General features: G+C 40.0%; 2 protein-coding genes across 2 annotated transcripts; both read right to left on the bottom strand.

Moving 5' to 3' along the window:
• LOC121257871 (serine carboxypeptidase-like 50) lies at nucleotides 1-22,203 on the bottom strand. Its single transcript, XM_041159123.1, has 2 exons — nucleotides 22,111-22,203; nucleotides 1-1,572 (listed from the first exon to the last, which is right to left on the bottom strand). Exon 2 carries the CDS (start codon nucleotides 1,498-1,500, stop codon nucleotides 127-129), a length of 1,374 nt encoding a protein of 457 aa, XP_041015057.1. The 5' UTR covers nucleotides 1,501-1,572; nucleotides 22,111-22,203; the 3' UTR covers nucleotides 1-126.
• On the bottom strand, nucleotides 20,528-22,116 carry LOC121257870 (serine carboxypeptidase-like 50). The gene has a single exon (XM_041159122.1). It carries the CDS (start codon nucleotides 22,038-22,040, stop codon nucleotides 20,661-20,663), a length of 1,380 nt encoding a protein of 459 aa, XP_041015056.1. The 5' UTR covers nucleotides 22,041-22,116; the 3' UTR covers nucleotides 20,528-20,660.
• Nucleotides 22,204-24,098: the final 1,895 nt, after the last annotated feature.

Here is a 24,098-nt window from a genome sequence, read left to right as displayed (position 1 = left end):
ACCAAAAAGCAGAAATTTACTTTATTCAATGACATAAATTAGGATGTTCTTGGCAGTCCATCTTAAAATATTGCCTGTAATTTTGAGCTATTAATTAATACAAGTAGGAGGAACAGAAAATTATTGTCAACCCCTGATATTTGATAAAGCACCCTCCCCTTGTTGATTCCCATATAATCCCTTCTCCAAGACCCAGTCCTCTATCATTGCCTGGGAATTCAATGCCTGATCATTAGGCACAAGATGCCCAGCACCCAACACTACAACATGAGTCAAACTCTTCCATTTTTTCACATACCCAGAAACTACTCCACTCACCTTCCAAACCTTCCTCTCTGTCATAAAAAACTCCTCAATTCCTTCCCATTTCATCGTCTTCATCCAAGCCTCTGTTGAAACTACACCATCCCTCAAATCAAAATGCCCTTGATACAACAAAACCTTGCTCTTCTTCACTAGAAACTCCACCATGTATTTCGTGCTTTTCATTACATCCTCGTACAATGCATCCCCCACAACATCGCTGCATTCTTCGAAAACTACTGCTTTGTTCACTCCCAAGGCTTTCTTTAGCTCCTCATTTTGTAACAACTCCGAGACCAGTTTAGTTTTGTAAGGAACTTTCCTTGTAAAATCGTTTAAAGTGGCCAATCCTGTCATGTCTCCCAACAAACTCAAGACCCTAATCCTGGCATTCGTGGCCTCAGTCCAATTCTTTGATTTTGTCAGCCTGACTGCCTCCCATTGCGCTTTCTCCAACTCTTTCTTCTGCCTCTCATCGATCAAACCGGAAAAGTAAGCATTCACAGCATGAGTAGCCACTTGGGTCAACGGGTCGGTCAACCCATTTCCAATAGCAACACCAGCTAAACTCACCCGCTCAGACTCCGGCAACTGCGCATTCTTCTTGAGAATGTAGTAACCAATTGCTGGAACATACTTTCCTGCATAGCTCTCACCCGTAATATATATCGGACGAGACTTAAACACCGGGTCTAGTCGAATAAACGAAGTGATCGCAGCAAAAAGGTGCTTGGCAACGGAGAATTGATCTCTTGGGATTTCTGCGGGTGTAGAGGCAATACTAAACCCAGTTCCAATGGGATTATCGAGAAAAAGAAGGCCGAAATGACGGTTCCAAGAACCTGAATTCGGTTCGAGAGCAAGGGGATCGTTCTTGGCCTTTTGAAAGTTGACACGCCAGGGGCCGAGCTCAAAGAAGTTTCCGATCATGGAGGAGCAGCCAGGGCCACCCTGGAGCCAAATAAGAAGTGGGGTTTTGGAGGGCGGGGAAATGGGTTTCTGGACCTCATAGAAAGCGTAAAAAATGGCGGAACCGGTGGAGGCATTGACGGGGAGGTAGCCTGATTTGGTGGGGAGGGCTTCGTTGGGAAATGAAGGTACTGAAGTTGGCGATGATGAAGCAGGGATGCAGTGGAAAACAGAGAGCAATATGAGGAGGAGTTGGAGATTTAGGTAGTGACAAGCCGTTGACTCCATTAGGGTCGGGAGATGAGAGGAGAGGAGGAAGAGAGACTTGAGGCTGTGGTTATTTGAGGAGGAAGTTTTGGACTGCGAAAGCCGACAACCAATTAGTGCATGTCGCTTTCCGGCCCCGGTACCTCAGTAAGCGTCCGACTTGTTGGACTGTGGGCTACCTTCGTGGAGAAAAAGTTCAGAGAGAGTTGAATTTATTATTTAAATTTTATTTTTTTTATATGTATTTTATATTTATTTATTTTTAAAAAAAGTGTGTAATATATGATTTTTTTTTTTTTGGTAGCGTGTAATATATGATTTTAAGTATTATTTCTCAATTTTTTATACTTTCAAGAGAAATACTTTAGCTAAAAGTTGATCCTACGAAATTAAATACATAAATTGATATGATTTAATATAATATATTAAATTATAATACTACTTTTATTATAAATTAGATATAAAATATTATATAAAATCATATCATTTTATGAATTTATTTATAATTGTAGCACTTCTCGTATAATAATATTTTTTTATATTTTTTTTTTTCATTTTTCATCATTTGTTATTCATATGAAATGTTAAAAAGTGAAAAAATAAATATTTTGGGACATTTTCGGTCATATTCATTTCTTATTTATTAATCTTTGATAAAATAAGATAACTTGATAGACTGAGAATATATATCATTCAAATTAGGTAATAATTATTCAATAAAACTATATTTGTATTTTTTCTAATAAAAAAACTAGATGTTTGTTATAGATTCTATAGAGATAATAATGGATAAAAATTTTCTTATTCAATTAGTTAAAAACTTAAGACTCCATCACTCCACTATAAGGTCCGTTTGGATTTAGAGATAAGTTGAGATAATTAATAGAATAAAATATTGTTAGAATATTATTTTTTAATATTATTATTATTTAAAAATTTTAAAAAATTAAATTGTTTATTATATTTTGTTTGAAAATTTAAAAAAAAATATATAATGATAAGATGAAATGAATTGAGATGAATTGAAATGATTTTTAAATTCAAATGAATAGTTTAAATTATTCATAACATAATGTTGATATATTTTTTGTAGTACATAAATTATAAAATATTTTTTTATTTTAAAATGTGAATATATGAATTTACTTTTTAATATGTCCATATATCAACCCACCATTTTTCTGAAGGAGAAAGTTCTGATGGCTAAAACTATCAATCATCGTCTCGCTTTTGAAGCACAGCACTTGGTTTTTGAATAGGAAAAAGCTCACAACCGGTCGGGTGAGTTCATTATTTTTACACCAGCCATTAAGGATTTGCCAAGTAAGAGACTTAGCAAACTATATTTTACACTCACGTTCACTATATTACACTTTTGGATCTATTCTCTCTCTCCCTACCCCATTCTCGTTGCTGCAAGCCTCTCTCTATATAAAGTCACTAAAAGCTCAACGTTCGCTTTCTCTTCTAGTTCAAGGCCCCGAATCTACAGTGCCTTTGGAGGTGATTTCTCTTCTTTTGATTACCGTATGTTATTCTTTTGGCTTTTGAAGAAATTTTTGGGATTAAAATTTTCGAATTCATTGGAGTGTGCTGCTCGTCATGCAAAAATGGTTTTGTCGTTTCTCGTACTTTCTTGGCAACTAAAATGTAGTTAATGCTCTTGTAACTTGTAATTCGTAGACCAGATCTTGTACATAGAACTTAATAGGTATTAATTAAAATTGTAATGTCGGGAATTTACTTTAAAAAAAAATAATGTTGGGTTGGCTATGGTTATTCTGAAAAGATTTAAACTTGTGTTTGTAACCGTGAAAGATAAAATGTAAAAGAGAAGAGGGCACTTGAGAGTTGCAGAGAAAAAAAAATAAAGAGAGAGGAGGAGAAAGAAAATGGGAGAGGCAGAGAGAGAATATGTGCTTGAAGAGAGAGAGAGAGCATATTTTAGAGAGAGAAAGCGAGTAGGAAAGATATGAGAAAGTAAATATAAAAGTGTAATCTATTGGGTATAAATTTGTGATTGCTGCAATATTTACGTGACAGATTCTTAGTGGCCGGTGTAAAAAAGGTGAACTCACCCGACCGACTCTTCACTCTTTTGAATATTATCGCAAGGGAAATGTTACTGACATGAATTTACCGGCCCGCCAGCACCGTCGTTTTCGTCGTTTTCGAAGTAGTTGACGTTTGTGTAAGTCCTGCCAATACCACAATTTCAACACATTCATGCACAAAAGAGCTGAATGTCCGAAGTGTTCAGAGTTATCGGTGGAACTTTTGACATCGTGTATAATTTCTACTTTCTATTCTCGAAGTAAGAACTCTTTTTAAAATTGGACGGTGCTAGTGGGCACTATTTTTAAAAAAAATATATATTTTTTAATATTCTTAATTATTAAAAAAATATACACTTTTTTAACTATTAAAATAAATAAATAAAATATTCGAAACACTTTTTAAAATTGAACAGTGCTAGTGGGGACGTTTTTTTTAAAAAAAATTAATATTCTTAATTGTTAAAAAAATATACAATTTTATTAATAATCACTTTTTCAACTATTAAAATAAATAAATAAAATATTCAAACGGTAACTCAGAGTGCAATAAATTTGAGGGGGCCAAATATTTTTTTTTTTTAATTTTCAAAACACAAATTTTAAAAAAAAATACCAAAACCAAAAATGTATATAAGTAGATAAATCTTTGACCACCATCCCAGGGTTGCTTTTAGCTTTTCCGTTTGTTTTTAATTTAAAAAATAAATTTTAAATTATTTATTAAAACTCATTTAAAAAATTCTTACATCCAAAGCTATTCTCAATGTGTTACCCTAATTTACAAAATATTATCGAAACCTCTTCTAAAAATGTTTCCATTACTATTTATGAAGATTTCATCACTAGTTCACGAAAATTCACAGCATACAAACATCTAAGTCCAAGTTGAGCTTAGAAAAAAAAAATAATTAATGTACTAGAAGATGACAATTTTGTACATGACTAGTAAGAACCAAGTTTTGAATACTGTTTCGGTGACCATTTCGGCCGAGACATTTAAACGAGATATTTCAATACCGGTATCGTTTTGGATGCCGTTTCAGAATAGTTTAGTCTGAATTGGAGGGTCCAAAAATAGCCTGCAGTTTGAAGAAATGAAAAAAAAAATTATAGGTTGAAATTTGAAATATCAGCCGGTACCGACCAATATGGCCGAAATTTTAACCGGTACAAAACTATACCCTTCTCTATACCAGTTATACCAGTCAGTATGAAACAAAAATCAAAACCTTGGTGAGAACGGCCAATGCAAGGCACATTTGCGATTCCCCATATCCAAGATGACGAGCACACTAGTTACTCTATGGTGCTCGCAGGAGGGGAATACTTTTGCTCGCTCAGTTTGTGAGAAACATACTCGCCTGGGAGCATTGGGAGCAGCCACTTTTGCTTGTCTATGGTAATCGCTCAGGGCGGGCATATTGGCTCTTCGTGCTGCAGGGCGGGGTGCTAAGTTGTATTGCTCTCTTGGATGGTGAAAGATAGCATATATCTTAAAAGATATACATCTGCTATGTTAATGTCGTGTTTTGCACACCTTTGAGCCAAGCTCCGATAACTCAAGCCTTCTAAAACGAGTCTTGCACATGAATGAAAACACTACGGCTTTGAGGGGGCGGCCTTGGGGGCCGAAGAACCTCCAATGCCAAAGTCAGTAAATATTATTTGACTATAGTAAATAAGTAAGAGAGTTTAAGGATCAAAGAGAGTATCCTTGTACCTAGGATCAGCTATTTATACTACAAGTCTGAAGTGCAGATCATGCTAGCTCTCATGAAGTCTGGGTTCCCTATATTGTTCTTTTTGTCAGAGTCTTTAAATGCCGTGTCGCTCTGTGACAGCATCGTTAGTGTGGCGTGGCTCTGTGAAGGTGTCATTAATGTAGCATGTATGCTGGGGTGGCAGAGCCATTAATGCGGTGTGGTTCTCCAACCTTCTCCTCTTAGTCTGCCTTCCCCCTGGTCTATTCATGCCTTATTTGTCAGAAGATCAATGGTTCTCCGTATATCACACCTGCTGTGTGTTCGAGCACTCGAGAACTGGACGCTTCCCGAGGGGTCCCAGATCGACGAGTCTCATCCCCTACAGCACCATCCCTCCTACAGGTTATGTACAGAGTATTCTCCTGTTGGGCCAAGTGCACGGCCTTCAGCTCCTGGCTGGTCTTGACTGGGCCTCTTGAGCCTTGAGGGGAAATTTTCCTTACAAGTTGTCCCACTAATTCTCACCGGACCAGTACGTTGGAAATTTTATCATGATTCAATCCCCTTTTTTTTACCAAGGCTGGACACTTTTATTTAGATTTTCTGAGGTTCAGGAAGCTTCTGCGAGTTGACATTGGTGACGACATTCCTATCTTTCATGATGGGCTCACATTTTCATTATGTCTTTTCAAACTCATTTATGAAGGGGTGTCAAGCGGCTTTTTGCATTGGCGTCTCTTCGTAAACCACATCCCATGAAGCCGAAACGACGATTATCCTTGTTGCCACAATATATTAGTCTAACCATCACCTTCCTTTTATAAAACGTGATAGTTGGACCTGACTTCTGCCCGCTACGTTCTGATTATCCCACCACTTCATTTTCTTGATATTTCTTCTCTTTGACCCGTTTTCTCTGTTACTTCGAGTTCTGGCAGTGATGGCCTCTGAAAAATCTCTTAAGCTCAATGTTTTCGGCAGGGTTTTGTCGAGACTGGGCCAGTGTTTTTGGTAGCGGATGTCGCTCCACTATTGACAAACCAACGTTGGCCTCTCTAGTCCTCACCTATCAAGTACCAGAGTCCATTTCTTTCGAAGTTCCTGGCCCCGACAAGGGCGTCATTGATGTAGGGGCCATTCGAGTATGGTAGCCCTATATCCCTCCATGATTTCGTGCGGCCTAAGACTGCCGTTTCCTCGTTCTATTCATGATCTTCTAGACCATCTTGGCCTGGCCCCTTCCCAACTGCACACGAGCGCCTATCGATTATTGATTTGTTGCAACATTATCTGGTGGCGGGCCTTGTTGGAATCCTATTCGGACGACGCAGTCCTTACTAGCCTCGAGTTCCTTCTGGACCATAGGGTGTTATGCCTAAAGGGGAATGTGTGCAGTTTCAAGGTATCCTATGCCCTAGTCACCTTGGATTCATGATACCACAAGGTAAAAGACTGGTCCCCCAAGTTCTTCTTTGTATTTGGCCGTAAGTGGGAGTTTTCGGTAGGCTAGGTGAATCGTCGAGAGTTTCCCATATGGACAGACTGGGGACAAATTCTGGAAGATATGGTTACTCCTTATGAAGCAATGCGTCTTGCAATCGTGCGGGAATGGGTGCAAAATCATCCCGACAACGTTCATTCTGAGGTCCTCATTTCTAAGGAGAGTATGAGGAATTCTCTGCCTCCCCGGGGACACCTTCTTTCTGATGATTGGCCAATTGCTACATGGCCCCAAGTCGCTCTACTTCAAAAGCATTTCTCAGACCTTCTTTTGTCGGATAAGGGGAAGAAAGTCCATTGGGAGAGCATTCAGGCCGAGGACAGACTACTTCCCGGGGTTCAGGACCCGTCACCACGAGAACCAGCTACTTTGGAGGCTTGTGATCCGATCATTGTGGCAATCCCAGTGCCGGTTGCGGTGGACATACTGGTGAGTAGCTTTTCTGTGGTGCCTCCTTCTGCGGTGATTGGTGAGGTGCCCGGGGGTGTGGTTTAGATGGGCACCCTCTTCCACAGTATTTTTACGTCTTCCCCTCATGCTGAGAAACAACATTCTTTTTCATAGATCTCTCCTCCTTCTTCATCCCATTCGGCCGACGGGAGTCACTTTCTCTAGGCGGCCAATGAGGAGGTGGAGGCATCTTCTAGCAACCGGGCAGAGGTAGAAGATTATACAGGAGGTAAATCTCCTCCAAACATTCCAATCCTTGGGAGTTCGATGAATCTTGCTACATATTCTCTTGTTCAGGTAGAATCTCTCGAAGGTGGTGGTTCTATAGGTGATACAACTGGGGAGGGTCCACATGATGAACCGCTCACCCAGGCTGAGTATCCACTGGTAGATGACTTTAATCCAGATGCCGCGACCATCCCCCTCCCGAGGGTTTGCATGCGGACCAGCCTGCTCCTCCTGAGGTTTTCAGGGGACTTTCTGAATTTGCGAGTCTTGCGGGAGCCCTTCCTTCTTTGTCCCAGCTGACCATGGAAGGGAGTCAAGAGGAAGCTATTTGCCAGGTTGTTGAATGTTTGTCGAGCTTCTTCCACGAGATTTGAATGTCACTTTCTCATCTTTTTCTTTTCCTTCCTTATCCGTCTTTCTTAGTCTTTCCCTTACATCACCAGGGTACTTCTCAGCTTGCGGCTTTTATCATGGATGATTAGGAGGCAATTGTTCAGGAGAATTTGGACCGTGCCCGTGGCGACAGGGAGGAGAGGGAACAGTTGAAACTCAAGCTCGAGAAGACGAGGCTCGACTTGTCGGATGAGCGCAAGAGATCGAAGAAGTTGGAGCACCGCCAACAGAAGTATAAGCGTAAGTGGGAAGAGGAGAAGACCCAATTGGAGCAGCTCAACCAAAGTCTTCAGGACAACCAATTCCGAGAGTTGGAGGAGAAAAAATGGTTAGAGCTGTTGAACCAGAGTCTTCAAGGTGACTCATCTCGAGTGTGGAAGGAGAAGGGCCAGTTGGAGTAGTTGAACCAAAACCCTTCATGACACCACCCTCTCCCTACAAAGGTAGCTCAAGTGGTTCCTGACACTTCATAACAAGGTGTGGGGACACGGGGTTACTTAAGGCCGCAAATCAATGTGATCATTTCTTCTAAGGAGTCCAGAGCTGCGTTCGAGATCTTTCACCAAGTACATTCAGCGTACTTGGCGATATCCCTACTAGTGAAGCATCCTTTGAAACCAACCGCGACCTGGGAAAGAAAAAGATGCCGAATGCTTTTCCTGATCCAGTTGCACCTGCGCTGGTATTAGTGAAGCCGGCCAACCTTACTCTTGTTGCTGCTAAGGCAACCACCCTTAGTCATGTTTCTGCTCAAATCAATGTTCTTAGAGTTGAGACTTAAAGATTTCATTTGTTTCGTTGCACTCTCTCTCTTTCTCTTTTTTTTTTCTTTTACATATGTATCTGCGTTTTGTTACTCAGTGGCTTGCCACGCACGCACACACACACACACACACACACACACATATACTGATTAATGCATGCACATATCTTTGCTTGCTATGCCTTCGCCTTCACCTTTGTCTCTTTTTCCTTTCCTTTTTTGTTATTGTGTGGCTGACCTGGGAAACTGGGGTAAAGGGGTATGTAGAGCTCCTACCTACCCCACTGGCCAGTCACGTTGCACTTGTTTATCTTCCATAGATAGTTGTTCCCGAAATGCGAATGTCACTTTAATCATTATTTGGGCGGTCGTGTATGGTTGTACTTTTGAAGTTTTTTTGTTTACCCCGCTGGCATCCGATTTCACCCTTTCGACCCCGCTAGTTGTTTAGCCTTTGAAGTTTCTCATCTTATCCCATTGGCTTCCTTCGCTTTTCCCTTTTCTCTTTTCTCTCCGTTTGCTTTTTCCGGCGCATTTAGCATTTGCGACCTATTTTTGCCCGCTGCTGTTTGATTTTTCCCTTCCTTTCTCCTCCTTTTTATGTTTTCTTCCTCTCACCTTTTTATGTTATTTTATTTTTTTGTGTTTTGTGCAAATTTCTGGGTTGCGAAGGTGGCCACGAATTGTTAAGCCGACCTATCTTGTTGACTACTCAGCGCCCTTGGGCCAAGTAATGGTTAGAAAACCCAGCGAGTTCTGAGTAATGGGAATAAATCACTTATAGTTACCCCACTAATTCTTTCTGGACGTGTTCGGAAAGAATTCCTCTTGTCTCATTTCTTTATGCCCCGTCAAGTTCCCAGCTTACTTGGTCACATGCTAAGTGACCGTTCGTATTTTACTTATGTGGCAGTCCAGTGCCAGTTACGTTTCCTCATTAAATGACGTCCTTTTGATTTCTGTGTTATAGCTCCATTTTGTACTGGCATTAATTATGCACGTCATGTCAGTGGATATGCTCTACAGCGGTTGCAATAATCAAGGGATTCTGGTTTTCTAAGGGAGGACACATGGCGACTCACGGTGGTTCGTGGAGTTATGACGCCTTGGCAGGCCAAGCGTCTTCGCTGCCTATATATAACGACCCTCCTCCAAGCTAGAAAACCCATTATACTCATTTTTGCCTTTCTCTTTATTCTGCAACTCTTGCTTTATCACTAGAGTCCCCAGTTCCTTTGTTTTCCTTTGCTTTTCTTCTTTCTTTCATGGTTTTGATGCAACCTTTGCACACTAGCGGGCGACAGGTCCTCTTGTAGCGCTTTGGCCGTTATTGGTTGTGGCAGTCTGAGCATTGGAGGGTGGCGCAACCCATCCTTCATTATTGGGGTCCAGGACCCTTCGTTCTCATTTTTGCCCTTTTATTTATTATGCTTTCTCGTTCTCGCCCTTTTGCTTACGGGGCTAGACTTCAAAACTCTTCTCCAAACTTGCAGCTTGCACCGAACTCATTGCCTGCTTGGTAGCAGTGAAGAAGTGCTTTTGTCCGATAAGCGATTCTCATGTTCTGATTCTTGGTGCTATCTTCATCATTGCTTCAAGAACTTCTTGTCCCGTTTCAGATGGGTCCGAGAACAGTGAGGGCTTTTAGATTATCCTTGGTCGTTTCACGATCTAGGGTCAAGCACTAGAACACTTCTCCTCCTTGTAGTTCGTGTGGTCTTACGGTCTTATGATGTAACTTGTTCCTTGTAGCTTTGTGGCCTCATGTTGTAATTTGCTTCTTGTAGCTTTGTGGCCTTATGTTATAATTTGTTCCATGTAATCTTGCACAATTAATAAGAATGATTTTGTATATCCAATTGTAATTTGTTCCCCCTTTTTATTTTTGCTTAGCATTCGTTCCACTGCGTGCCGTTGTTGTTCTTGCTTATATTTTTTGCCTTGGTATTTGGAGAGTTTACTACCTTACTTTGTTTCTTGTTTGTTGATGCTTGTGTGGCCTTTTTACGGTACTTTACTTTCTTTCTATAGATTTTTCTTACTTCGGTCAATCGTGAGACTAAACCCGCACTCCATTGGGGAGAGGTCAGGCTACCTCAAATTAGTCAGCCCATTTTGGTTCCTCAAAGAGATAACTTCTTTGGGCTGCCATTAGGGCAGTCCGCTCTTTCGCCGTGATAGGAGACGGGGTAAGTTTTTTGGGCCGCGTTGAAGGTGGGACCCGCTCTCCCCTACGGAGGGGATAAGGCTGCCTTTAGACCTACCTTTCCCTGTTGAGTCCTCCAGGGAGTAAATTGTTCAGGTAGTCTGTTACTGGATCCTCTCTCGCTCATTGATATCACAAGGAAAGGTAACATTTAAGTCAGGCTAGTGCTAAACCCACTCTTCACTTGTAGTGGAGGTCGGGTAAGTTTTCCAGTTGCCGCAAGGGCCAAACCTGCTCTCCTCCGCGAGAGGATAAAGCCACCCTTGGGCCCACTTTTTCCTTTGTATTCCACAAGGAGGTAAGTTATTTGGGCAGTTTGTTACTGTACCGCTCCTGCCTGTTGACATTTACGAGGAAGGCACTTTTCTAATGTCGGGTAGTTGAAGACTAACCCTCACTCCGTCGCAGGAGAGACAAGGTAATCTTACGGCCTACATTTTCCTGTGGTATCCCGTGGGGAGGTATGTTAGGACAGTAATTGGCTGATCGCTCTTCACCGTAATGGGAGAATGGGTAAGTTCTTCTGGCCGTGTTGAAGGCAAGACCTGTTCTCATTTGCGGGAGAGATAAGGCCGCCTTTTGGCCAACTTTTACCTGTTGAGTCCTGCATTGAGGTAAGTTGTTCGGGGAGTTTGATACTGGACCCGCTCCCGCTCGTTGATATCACAGGAAAGGTAAGTGTTGGGTCAGGATGGTGCTGATCCCACTCTTCATTGCGATGGAGGTCGGGGTAGTTTATTTGGGGGGCCATGAGGCCGATCCCACTCTCCTCTGTGGGAGGGATAAGGCCACCTTTAGGCCGACCTTTCCCTATGGTATCCCGCGGGAAGGTAATTTGTTAGGGCAGTTTGTGACTAAACCCGCACCTGCCTATTGACGTCCGCAAGAAAGGTAAACTTTCATTTTTCGAGCTACCAAGAGTTGACCCGCATTCCACTGTGGGAGGGATAAGACAACCCTTTGACCTACATTTCCCTATGGTGCCCTACGAGGAGGTAATCTATTGACGATTTTGCTGCCGTAGATTTTGTTAGCCGCTATTTTACTGTTGGCGCCTTATTGATTATATGAGAGTGTGTAGCAAATATTTTCCATTGTCCTAAAAAGTTATGTTGTATTAAATAAAAGGGAATGTACAACCTCTATGAAGAGATGTTACAAAATTTAAAGGATACGGGATCCCAGTCTAGGGAGGTCTTCACCCATCTTGCTCTTCAAAGTCGTGCACCGTCCCTTCCCCCTAGAAGCTGGCAGGGCGAATTGTAGACGGGGGCCTACCACAGTTTCTTCGGTGGTGCCCGGCCTATTCTGTCCTTTTGGTGACGTCTAAGGCGAGCCCTTCATCTTTTTGCTTCAACTCCTGTACGTAGTATTCCGTCGCCAACACCTACTCCCCTCAGACTTCTCCCACTCCCTAGGGAGTTGAAAACTTCATTTTGAAGTGGTAGGTCGACGTGATAGCCCTTAAATTGTTGAGGGTGGGCCTCCCGATGATTGCGTTGGATACCAATGGAGTTTTCACCACTAGGAAGTCAACCATAACAGGGGCCATGCAAGGGCTACTTCCCACCAATAGAGATAGGGTGATGGTTCTCACAGGCCAGACAATGCTTCCGGAGAAACCTTTTAAGGACATGGGGGTGGGCAGTAGCCAAGAGGTCTCAATACTCATCTTGATGAAGGCCTCCCAGAACAGGATATCTGTGGAGTTCCCGTTGTCAATGAGGATTCGGCGGGTGGTGAAGTTGGCGACAAGCATTGTGACCACCAGGGTGTCGTCGTAGGGGTACATAATCCCTTCTACGTCGGCCTCCGTGAAGGAGATAATCTGAGTGGGGTCACCCCTTCGTTATTTTGCAGGATGATACTTAGCCGCGTATACCTGGTGGTATCGGGTCGTCTGGCATGCGCTTTCCTACTTGATGAGGTGATGCCCCCGCCTACGATCCCTCTGGCTATGGTTCGAATTTCCCCCAAGGGCTGCTACCGTGGTGCTGAGTGGTCACCTGGGTCCCGACTCCTTTCCCTTGACCTTCCCCTTCTCTCATGCTCTTATCTTCTAGCCGGGGAGCGGTGGTGCCTCTGTTGTTCCACATATTCTTTCCTTCTTATTGAGGCGAGCTAGACTTCAGTGTTGTATGAGATGGACCGATGGTACGTGCAGTATCGACACATTGTTCCCAGGTCATCTCCTTTTGGATAGTGAACGTGGGTCGGTCATACCGCGGTCTCCCACTATCTTGCTCCCTGTGGGGATTTTTGAGTTCCTCATTCTCTTTGCAGAGTGCCTCCACTTCGCCAATTAGTTTCGTCACCCACTCTTCTAAGGATTTTCGCCTTGTTTCCATGGTGTCTCCCATATTTCTCTTGAGTTGTTTGGAACGGGTTGCCATAGGCACGAGAAGGACACGCTAGATCTATTACGATCCCACAGACGACAACCCTATTAATGTCGTGTTTCTCACAACTTTGGGCCAAGCTCCGACAAATTAGGCCTTCTAAAATGAGCCTTGCACAAGGAAGAAAACATTGCGGCTTTGAGGGGGCAGGCTTGGGGCCGTGGAACCTCCGATGCCAAAGTCAGTAAATATTCTTAGGGTATAGTAAATAAGTAAAAGAGTATAGGGATCAAAGAGAGTATCCTCGTACCTGTGATCAACTATTTATACTACCAGTTTGAAGTGTAGATCATGCTAGCTCTCATGAAGTCCGGGTTCCCTATACTGTTCCTTTTGTCAGAGTTTTTAAATGCGGCGTGACTCTACGACAACATCATTAATGTGGTGTGACTCTATGACGACGTCATTATTGTGGCGTGTTTGCCAGGGTGGTGAAACCATTAATGAGGCGTGGTTCTCCAACCTTCTCCTCTTAGTCTGCCTTCCCCTGATTCGTTCATACCTTCTTTATTAGAAGATCAATGGTTCTCCGTATATCACATATGTTGTGCGTGCGGGCACTCGAGAACTGAACACTACTCGAAGGGTCCCAGATCGACGAGTTTCATCTCCTGCAGCATCATCCCTCCTACAGGTCATGTACAGAGTATTCTTTAGTTGGGCCGAGTGCACGGCCTTCGGCTCCGGGCTGGGCTTGACTAGGCCTGTTGGGCCTTGAGGGGAAAATCCCCTTACACACTGCATAAGAATATTGAACATGGACCTATTCATTTGTAGTATAGGATGTCATGAATAAGGTTTCTTCATTCTCTCTATTTCGCAAAGGACTATGTGCAGAAGATCTCCATAGATTAGAAGTCGGAGTTCTATTTATTGATACTTCTTGTGATTCAAAGATGGCAAACTTGATGCTCCTTGGTGTTGCTTGCTTGCATGGCAAACACTTTTTTCCTTTGTGGCGCTCGTCAAAGTGTGAGCACAACAACTTCTAATAATATTCTTACCAGTTTGTAAGTGATCATGAAGACCATTTAAAGATGGCATTGTTTTTAAAAGATGCACACTCCACTACAACAAATACTGCTTTTTCTCGGGAGTGACAATTGTGGGAAAAAGTATATCCTTAGTGGGAAAAAATTTTTTGCCACCAATTTGTTCCGTGGAAGACTCATGGCATATAATTGGTAAAGAAATAGTATTTTTCTACCAAATCATAAGTTCATGAGAAAAGTCTTCTTTATCCTGCAACATCCGTGGCGGTTAAAGCATTTTTTTTTCGTAACAAATAAGGTTTCATCTAGAATGATTTGGTAGGAAATAACACGATTTTCCATGAAATTAGGTGGTGGCAAAAATTTTTTCCCATGAAACTTCTTCGTGGAAAATGGAAACTGATAATTGTTTTACTCATGAACATTATTAATGGCAATAGACATTTTAGCATGATCAATTTCAACAGCCATAACTATTTCTCACCAACCACCAAGTGATACGAATACAATAAATACTCAAACATCACTGTATTGAAGGTTTTCTACTCAATAGACCATCAAGTGATAAAACCAACACCTGAAATTTTATTCCAACTAAAAATTAAGATAACCAATATATATAACATAAATAATATAGTAATTTACAACTCTGACCATTGGGTTAACAGTCAATTAAGGTCATGAAAATATATTGAGGACATGAAAATACATCAATGTTTGCAAATAGGACTGTACAGGAAAGAATTAGCCAACATGGTCAGTAATGTTCATAACAAGTCCTTGGGCCTAACTACATGTATACATATTTTTGGACATATAGATACATTACTACAACAAACACATGCTGCTCTTGTTTGGTCAAATTCATCTCCATTCATGTCATTCTATAAAGCCTCTTAATCCACAAATACTAATTGCTCATAATTACCTGAATACTGCTTGGTGTGTTCTCTATATGCTATTAGTTTCTTTCTTTTTGAATAACCAGCAAAAGTTTAAAGCAAACCACCCACCAAGGAACTAATTGAGCCATTTTACTAGTCAACTCAATGGCTAGCTTGCTTGGTTTCCCTTCTTGCTCTTGTTAAGTTTCTACATGCTTGGTCCCATTGCAGAAAAGCGTTGAACATGGAGTCATCCGCTCATAGTACAAAATGGCATGCACAAGGTTTGTTCATCATCTCTAACTCCCAAAGGACCCTGTGCACAAGATATCCTCAATAGATCAGATGTTGGAGTTTATTTATTGATTCTTCCTACGGTTTAAAGATATCAAGCTTCATGTTCCTTAACATTACTTGCTTGAGTGGATAGTACTTTTGGCCTCTGCGACATTCGCCTGGGTCGATCACTGTTGCTCTCCGAGGATCTCACCTAGGTGCAAGGACTTTTAGGTTTTAGCGGTGCTTGCAGGTGGTCAAGCAGTTTTGCTTGCCATGGTGCTCGCTTTGTTTGAAAAAGATCTTCTGCACCCCGTGGTGCTAAACTGCGGGCGAGTATGGAGCAAGCACTCTTGCCTGAGGGCGTGAGTGAGCATAGGGGTGTAACCGGTCCAATTCGATCCGATTTTGGACATTTTTAGAACAGAACCGGTATACAACAATTTTAAAAATTTAATAACCGATAATGAACCGATTCACCATCGAAAACAGGAACTTTCAGTTTTGTCGATTTCGGTCCGGTCTAGTTTTTTTCGATTTAACGGATAAATAAAAGCATACTACAACAAACTTTAGCAAGTGATTGACACATATGCCTCATTTTATATTATATTAATTTTACATTATAAAATTAAAATTTATATGTTATATTAAAAATTGTAAGATTAATTTATGTTATATCATTATCAAATGTTATATTAAAATTTATAAGATTAATTTTATGTTATATCAAATGTTATATTAAAATTATCTTAATAGACATGAATAATAAAATTAAAATTCCATATTACATTAATTAGGAATTAGCATATAATATATATAATATAATCTAAAAGATTATATATAACATATAATATATAAAATCATATAAAAAATACTTTATATATAATATAAAATCCATTCCCGACCAGACCCGCTTAATTAAGCCTGAACTTGACACATTTATTTAAACAGGCCAGACTCTAAAATCCGAATCTAACCCATTTAATTAACGGATGATACGACACTATCCGCTAAACCCATTTAGTGATTTACTTTTATTCGATTAACTTGGACACAACCCATTTAACCAATTTCATATAAATGAGTTGAGCTGACTCTTATATCTATATTTTAACCCATTTAATATATTTGTATATATAATACAAGGATAACTATATAAATAATTCATAATTACAAATGGATTCATGATAACAAATTTTATTATCAATATCCAAACCAATAATATATATGAAAACTAATATTTTCATAAAATAAAGTTACATATTAACAAAAAAAGTTCAATAATGTGAGATATAATGTAGTCAAATACTAATATTAATATCACAAATTCCAACATAAAAAAAAGACATATATGACTAAATATTTATAAATTTAAAAATATAATTTATTTGGGTTATACGGATTGACCCGCAATTGACTCGTATATTAATCTTGTCTTATCGAGTCAACTCGTTTTGACCCAAACTCATTTGGAAAATAATAGGGTTACTACCCTCTTACTACTTATTTACTACTCTTTTTGTATTTGATTTTTTTTTTAATTTTTTAATTTTACTTAGTGGTTAAGGAAGTGACTAGTAGTAAGTTTATATATATTTTTTTAATTTTTTCTTAATGATTAAGGATGTTAAAAAAATACTTAAAATAAAATGATAAAAAAATAAAAACAATATAAGTAGTAAATAAGTAGTAGATAGGTAGTAAGCCTATCACTACCCAATTCATTTATATCAAACTCAAACCTGCTTATTTCATGTCATATTCGTAGCAGATTTATGCGTCGTATCATATATTACCACCCCTAATATTATGCATAGTCTAAATCCCACTTTATTTATCCTTTTTTTCTTTGGCATCGTCTTATTTGTCATTGCTCGAGTTAGAACCTCTTTTATGTGCATTTTATAGTTTATTTTTTCTAATAACCTAAACAGAGACATTTATAAACCCTAAAAATAGCCACATCAATATTACTCACTCTCTCTCACTCTCTCTCAAATGTTTGCCACTTGAGTTCATCCTCTTGCTTATATAAACATTAGGGCTGCAAATAAATAGAGCCACTCGTGAACTATTTGAGCTTGGTTGCTTATATAAAGTAAAGTAGGGAACCAGGATGTAGGGAATCACGTGTGGTTCGTGTAACCACACGTCAACCAATAAGGGTGGGGACGAGGTGTTTCGGATAGAAATATAGAGAGGAGAACGACTAGCAAGCACATAGGATGGGAAAGGGCTCGGGAAGCCTAGGTTTAGGAGAGTTATGTGTGAAAGCTTGTGCGGCGCGTGAGGGAGGAGTTCCAGCTCTCAACCTTGATCCTAGAACATTTACTTTTCTTCTATGGTTCTATCTCCTCTAATATGCTCTACTTCTTACCTCTAGGGCTATAATCGAGCCGAGCCGAGTCCGAGCCAGTCTTTGGCTTGCCAAGCTCGGTTTGACTCAAAATACTCGAACTCAAAATTTTTATTTATTCTTTGTTAGAACTTGACTCGATAAGTTAAACTCTTAACTCGAGCTCGAGCTCGTGCTGGAATTTTCTTTTTTAATAAGATTTAATAATTAATAAATTCAATAAATAAAAAAAATAAAAAATCTAGTATTGAATTTGCACAATTAACAAGTAGAACCTCTATTAAATTATAAGATTTTAAAAATTTATAGACAATTAATATCTAACTAGTTGATATTTATCTATAATAGCATACATTATATGCCTACATATATTATTAATGCATACACATAATATGATAGCATATATATCTATTTTATATGTGGTTCTCACATACTAGTATATGAAATTATTAAATCTTATTGACTAATTATTGTACAAATTATAAAATATAGCTATGAAACATATTCAATATATAGACATAAGTAATTAGGTTACATATTATATATTTAATTATAAAAGTGATATACTTATATTATTAGTTAATACATATATATGTATATATATATAGGTGTATGTATATATTTATTAATATATGAATGAGCTTTAATCGAATCGAGCAGGTATCTGTTTTCACGGGCGATCTTTTTTTTCACAAGTCGAGTTTGATTCGAGTTTTACCGGGTGAGTACCGAGCGGGCTATCTAACAGACTGATTTATTTACAGCCCTACTTGCCTCGTTTAAATGTTGAGATAAGATGAGATGAGATAAAAATTTTGTGAACAGTAGTGAAATGATTTGAGTTAAGATATTTTATGAAGTTTTCAAAAAATAGAGAGAAAAAGTTGAATAAAAATATTATAAAGTTAAAATATTGTTAGAATATAACTTTTTAATATATTTTTTTTAGATTTGAAAAAGTTGAATTATTTTTTGTGTTTCGTTTAGAAGTTTGGAAAATTGTAATAATTAGATAATGATTAGATGAAAACGTTAAAATTTTGAAATTGAAAAAAGTTTGTATTTAAATTATGTTTGGACGTTGAGATAAGATAAAAGATTTCTGATGTCATCTCAACATCCAAGCGGGCCTTAATGTTTTTAGCACCGTTCCGTATCAACATGAACGATCAGAGTTGGTATTTTTTTTTTTATAGTAAAACATCTTCATTCAATCGAAACCTTACAAATGTTTATCAATCCCAATTACTTGTGAATTCCCACCATACACAAAAATCATCTACATGCCAATCGTATTTAGCAAACCTATGAGCATGCAGTTTCATTCCCTATACGCCCAATGTGTTGTATTTTGCAGCTTTTGAAAGTCTTCTTCAGCTCCCTTATATCAGTAATGAGGTTCCCTAGTAGGGAAATGGATTCTCCTTCAGCTCTAAGTTCCTCTACCATAAGCAGAAAATCACTTTCCAGAATAAGCTCTTGTATACCTTGGTGGACACAGTTACAAGCCTCTGAACATAGCCAATAATTCAATTTCAGTAGGATCATTAGCTTCATTTTCCTTTTTGCTTGCTTCCATGATAACATCCCTTTTATGGTCTCTTAAAATTACTCTCACCCCTGCTCTATATTGGTCATAAAAAATAGCTCCATCAACATTGAGTTTTAAAATACCCTGCTCTCTACTGCCCTTATCTCTAACTTGCTTTGCCATATAAGCAAAATCATTTTGATTGTTGAAGTGTTTCGGGAAAGGAATATGTTTATCTCATATCGTCTTCAGAGTTGGACAATCAAGAAGTGCATGAACAAGGTCCTCATTTTCCTATCCACAAAAAACAAAGTAGTTCTCACTAAGAATATTCTTTTTTCTTAAGTTATGCTTTGTAGGTAAACCATTTTTGCAAGCTCTCCAGAAAACACTTTAACCTTGTTAGGCATCTATAACTTCCATAACTCTTTCCAGATATATTTCTGTTGTGCTGCATTTGAGCTTTCACCTTTCTTATTGCCTTAACCAATCTCTCAGAATAGTCTATAGGCAGTCTTCACAAAAAACTTTTCATCCTTTTCAGGTTCCCAAATCATTTTATCTTTTCTCTCTCCAGGTACAAGAATGGTTTTTAGGACTTAATAACAACACTTTCTCTTCTCAGTTTAGATGGTATGCCCCTCTCCAAAGATGAATCAGATTCCTATCTCTTGGAATCCAGTAGTCATTCCATATGTTTATTGGTTTGTCAGTCCGAGCCTATGCGGGGGCAGTCCGAGGGCTCACCCAACAGCTCTAGTGTACACTCCATAAATAAATATTTTTGGGTCTACATACTGTATATATCCCCTTTTGAAATAGGAAATAATGAAGATAGAAAGGACAGGAAATAATGGGGAAGAAGTGATAGGAAATTCATCGATGTGGCAGCTTGCTTGGGCTCATTGACATTGTTGTGGGTAGCAGAAATACACAGAGCTTCATTCCACTGCTTTCACCAGATTTGGATGAGGCTTTATTACGATGGCTATGTGACCCAGACTTGTAGGCTGGAATCTTTGTGAAACGGAGGACGAACTTTTGCATCTATTGAGGATACCAGGAACACAAATTTCCCTGGGTGGAAGCTGCTGTTGAAAGCCTTGTTTCTTATGCCTTGTTAGTAAAAGAATGCCAAGGTTTCTGCAATCCTGTTTTTGTAACCTCTGCGAATTGTAGTTGTGCTTGTGTTGGTTTTTCATTCGTAGATAACTCTGTTCATCGAAGAGTTGGGGATTGATACAATCTCTCACCCATTATAATATTGCTGATATCTAATCAATTGGCATGTAAAAGTTCGGATATCTGACGACCAAAAAAGCAGAAAATTTACTTTATTCAATGACATAAATTAGGATGTTCTTGGCAGCCCATCTTCAAATATTGCCTGTAATTTTGAGCTATTAATTAATACAAGTAGGAGGAACAGAAAATTATTGTCAACCCCTGATATTTGATAAAGAACCCTCCCCTTCTTGATTCCCAAATAATCCCTTCTCCAAGACCCAGTCCTCTATCATTGCCTGGGAATTCAATGCCTGATCATTAGGCACAAGATGCCCAGCACCCAACACTACAACATGAGTCAAACTCTTCCATTTTTTCACATACCCAGAAACTACTCCACTCACCTTCCAAACCTTCCTCTCTGTCATCAAAAACTCCTCAATTCCTTCCCATTTCATCGTCTTCATCCAAGCCTCTGTTGAAACTACACCATCCCTCAAATCAAAATGCCCTTGATACAACAAAACCTTGCTCTTCTTCACTAGAAACTCCACCATGTATTTCGTGCTTTTCATTACATCCTCGTACAATGCATCCCCCACAACATCGCTGCATTCCTCAAAAACTACTGCTTTGTTCACTCCCAAGGCTTTCTTTAGCTCCTCATTTTGTAACAACTCCGAGACCAGTTCAGTTTTGTAAGGAACTTTCCTTGTAAAATCGTATAAAGTGGCCAATCCTGTCATGTCACCCAATAAACTCAAGACCCTAATCCTGGCATTCGTGGCCTCAGTCCAATTCTTTGATTTTGTCAGCCTGACTGCCTCCCATTGCGTTTTCTCCAACTCTTTCTTCTGCCTCTCATCGATCAAACCGGAAAAGTAAGCATTCACAGCATGAGTAGCCACTTGGGTCAACGGGTCGGTCAACCCATTTCCAATAGCAACACCAGCTAAACTCACCCGCTCAGACGCCGGCAACTCCGCATTCTTCTTGAGAATGTAGTAACCAATTGCTGGAACATACTTTCCTGCATAGCTCTCACCCGTAATATATATCGGACGAGACTTAAACACCGGGTCTAGTCGAATAAACGAAGTGATCGCAGCAAAAAGATGCTTGGCAACGGAGAATTGATCTCTTGGGATTTCTGCGGGTGTAGAGGCAATACTAAACCCAGTTCCAATTGGATTATCGAGGAAAAGAAGGCCGAAATGACGGTTCCAAGAACCTGAATTCGGTTCGAGAGCAAGGGGGTCGTTGTTGGCCTTTTGAAAGTTTACACGCCAGGGGCCGAGCTCAAAGAAGTTGCCGATCATGGAGGAGCAGCCAGGGCCACCCTGGAGCCAAATAAGAAGTGGTGTTTTGGAGGGCGGGGAAAATGGTTTCTGGACCTCATAGAAAGCATAGAAAATGGCGGATCCAGTGGAGGCATTTACGGGGAGGTAGCCTGATTTGGTGGGGAGGGCTTCGTTGGGAAATGAAGGTACTGAAGTTGGCGATGATGAAGCAGGGATGCAGTGGAAAACAGGGAGCGAGATGAGAAGGAGGAGGAGGAGGAGATTTAGGGAGTGATAAGCCGTTGACTCCATTAGGGTCGGGAGATGAGAGGAGAGGAGGAAGAGACTTGTGGCAGTGGTTATTTGAGGAGGAAGATTTGACTGCGAAAGCCGACAACCAAGTGCATCTCGCTTTCCGGCCCCGGTAACTCAGTAAGCGTCTGAGAGCCGGCCTGACTTGTTTTCACCCAACGAGACGGTCCATCTGCTAACCTAATTTTTTTTAGAATAATGTTCGACTGTGGGCTGCGTTCGGGCAGAAAAAGTTAAAAAGAGTTGAATTTATTATTAATTTTTTAATATGTATTTTATATTTATTTATTTATTAGCTGTGTGATGCTTATTCATTTTATAATTGTGAATATTAGTTTTCAATTTTTTATACTTTCAAGAGAAATACTTTGACTAAAAAGTGATCTTACAAAATTAAATACATAAATTGATGTGATTTGATGTAGTACGTTAAATTACAGTATTACTTTTATTATAAAGTAGATCTAAAATATTATTTGAAGCCATATCAATTTCTGAATTTACTTTTATGGGATCTATTTGTAACTATAACATTTCTCTTATAATAATATATTTTTTTATATTTTTTTTTTCAGCTTTCATCATTTGTTTATTCATATGAAATATTAAAAAGTGAAAAAATAAATATTTTGAGACATTTTCGGTCATATTCATTCGTATATATTAATTTTTGATAAAATAAGATAATTTGATAGACTTGTTAAATTCGTATTTCGCACACTTTTTTGTCAGACTCCGGCAACTCAGGTCTTTAGAAATAGGTTTGCAAAAGATGGAAAGCAGTGCAACTTGGAGAAATCTTCACGCCACATTGGATGAGTGGGGTCCTCTAGCGGTGCTCAGGCCACTGCTGACAGCAATGGTTCCGCCCTAGACGATTTCGTAGGATTTTCATGGCGATCGGTAATGACCTCCACCAAACTAGAGGAGTTGAGGGTGACTTACAGGATCCTTTCAAAGGTGGAGCTCATGGTACCTTCTCCCACTGACGGAGCGGTGGATTCCGAGGGCTATGGCACCATGGTGGCGGTGTACCTCGCCATCTCTTGTGGCCTTAGGTTGCCCTTTTGCTGACCAATGTGAGAAGTTTTGGGCTTCTTTGAGTTGGCATCGACTCAGCTTCCTTCCCTTGTGTGGAGGATTATTGTTTCGTGTTATGTCATTTGGCGCCACGCTTTGGAGGGCCAGGTTAGATTTCCCGGATCTTACGGCCCGTGAGTTCTTCATTACTCACAACGTTTTGAGGAAGGGCCAGCACTTCTATAGTTTCTAGCCGATTCAGGAACTAGTCCGGGTGGAGGCGCGTCATGCTGTTGCGAAGGGATACACTCGGCTGGGAACTGGTTCGCCTGTTTCATGTACAAGCTATATGGGACACCGTAGATAGGGACAAAATTTCCAGTCAATCAAATGGCTCAGAACTCAAGTTCAAGATATTAATGACTCAACGACGGCGATGAGGAAAGCCCTAGAGGAGGAAAGGCAATGAAGGAACGATGCGGAGGCTGCCTTGTAAGTAACCAGGCTGGTTCTTGAAGGCCATGTTACCATCTGAGGTCTGCTGGAGGAGCTGTCTTATGTCCGTGGTGTCCGCGACAATGCGTGGGACTTTGGCTATAAAGAAGGCTTGGAGTGGATGAAGACCCACATTCTTTAGAACCCCAAGTGCGACATCATGGTTATAAATGTCGGGGATTTTTCCTCGCACGAGGAGTCTTTGCGGCAGCAGAACATCCTTGGGAAGAGTTTGATCCCGAGTGGCCTTGGTGATGGCCTTGGGAGAAATGATCTCCTGTTGAGGGTGGATTTTCCAAGCAGATCTTCTTGCCAATCCTCTGTTGTTGGGGTCCTAGAACCCTTGTTCTCGTTCCCGCCCTTTTCCTTATTGTGCCTCACTCGTTCTCGCCCTTTTCCTTACAGGGCTCGACTTCGAAGCCATTCCCACCCAGTGTCTTCACTTTCTCCAACAATTTCTTCTTCCTCTCCATGGTCGACGGGTGGTTTCAGGCGTCTCCTGGGCAATGGTCATCACCGTACGACTTAATTAATTGCCTCATT

Source organism: Juglans microcarpa x Juglans regia, chromosome 3S (assembly GCF_004785595.1).
Source record: "Juglans microcarpa x Juglans regia isolate MS1-56 chromosome 3S, Jm3101_v1.0, whole genome shotgun sequence".
Classification (NCBI taxonomy): Eukaryota; Viridiplantae; Streptophyta; class Magnoliopsida; order Fagales; family Juglandaceae; genus Juglans; species Juglans microcarpa x Juglans regia.
This window is presented reverse-complemented; position numbering and strand designations above follow the sequence as displayed.

What these genes read in the sequence shown, in the direction of transcription:
- LOC121257870 (XM_041159122.1), bottom strand. Translation starts at nt 22,040, where the DNA reads ATGGAGTCAACGGCTTATCACTCCCTAAATCTCCTCCTCCTCCTCCTT.
- LOC121257871 (XM_041159123.1), bottom strand. Translation starts at nt 1,500, where the DNA reads ATGGAGTCAACGGCTTGTCACTACCTAAATCTCCAACTCCTCCTCATA.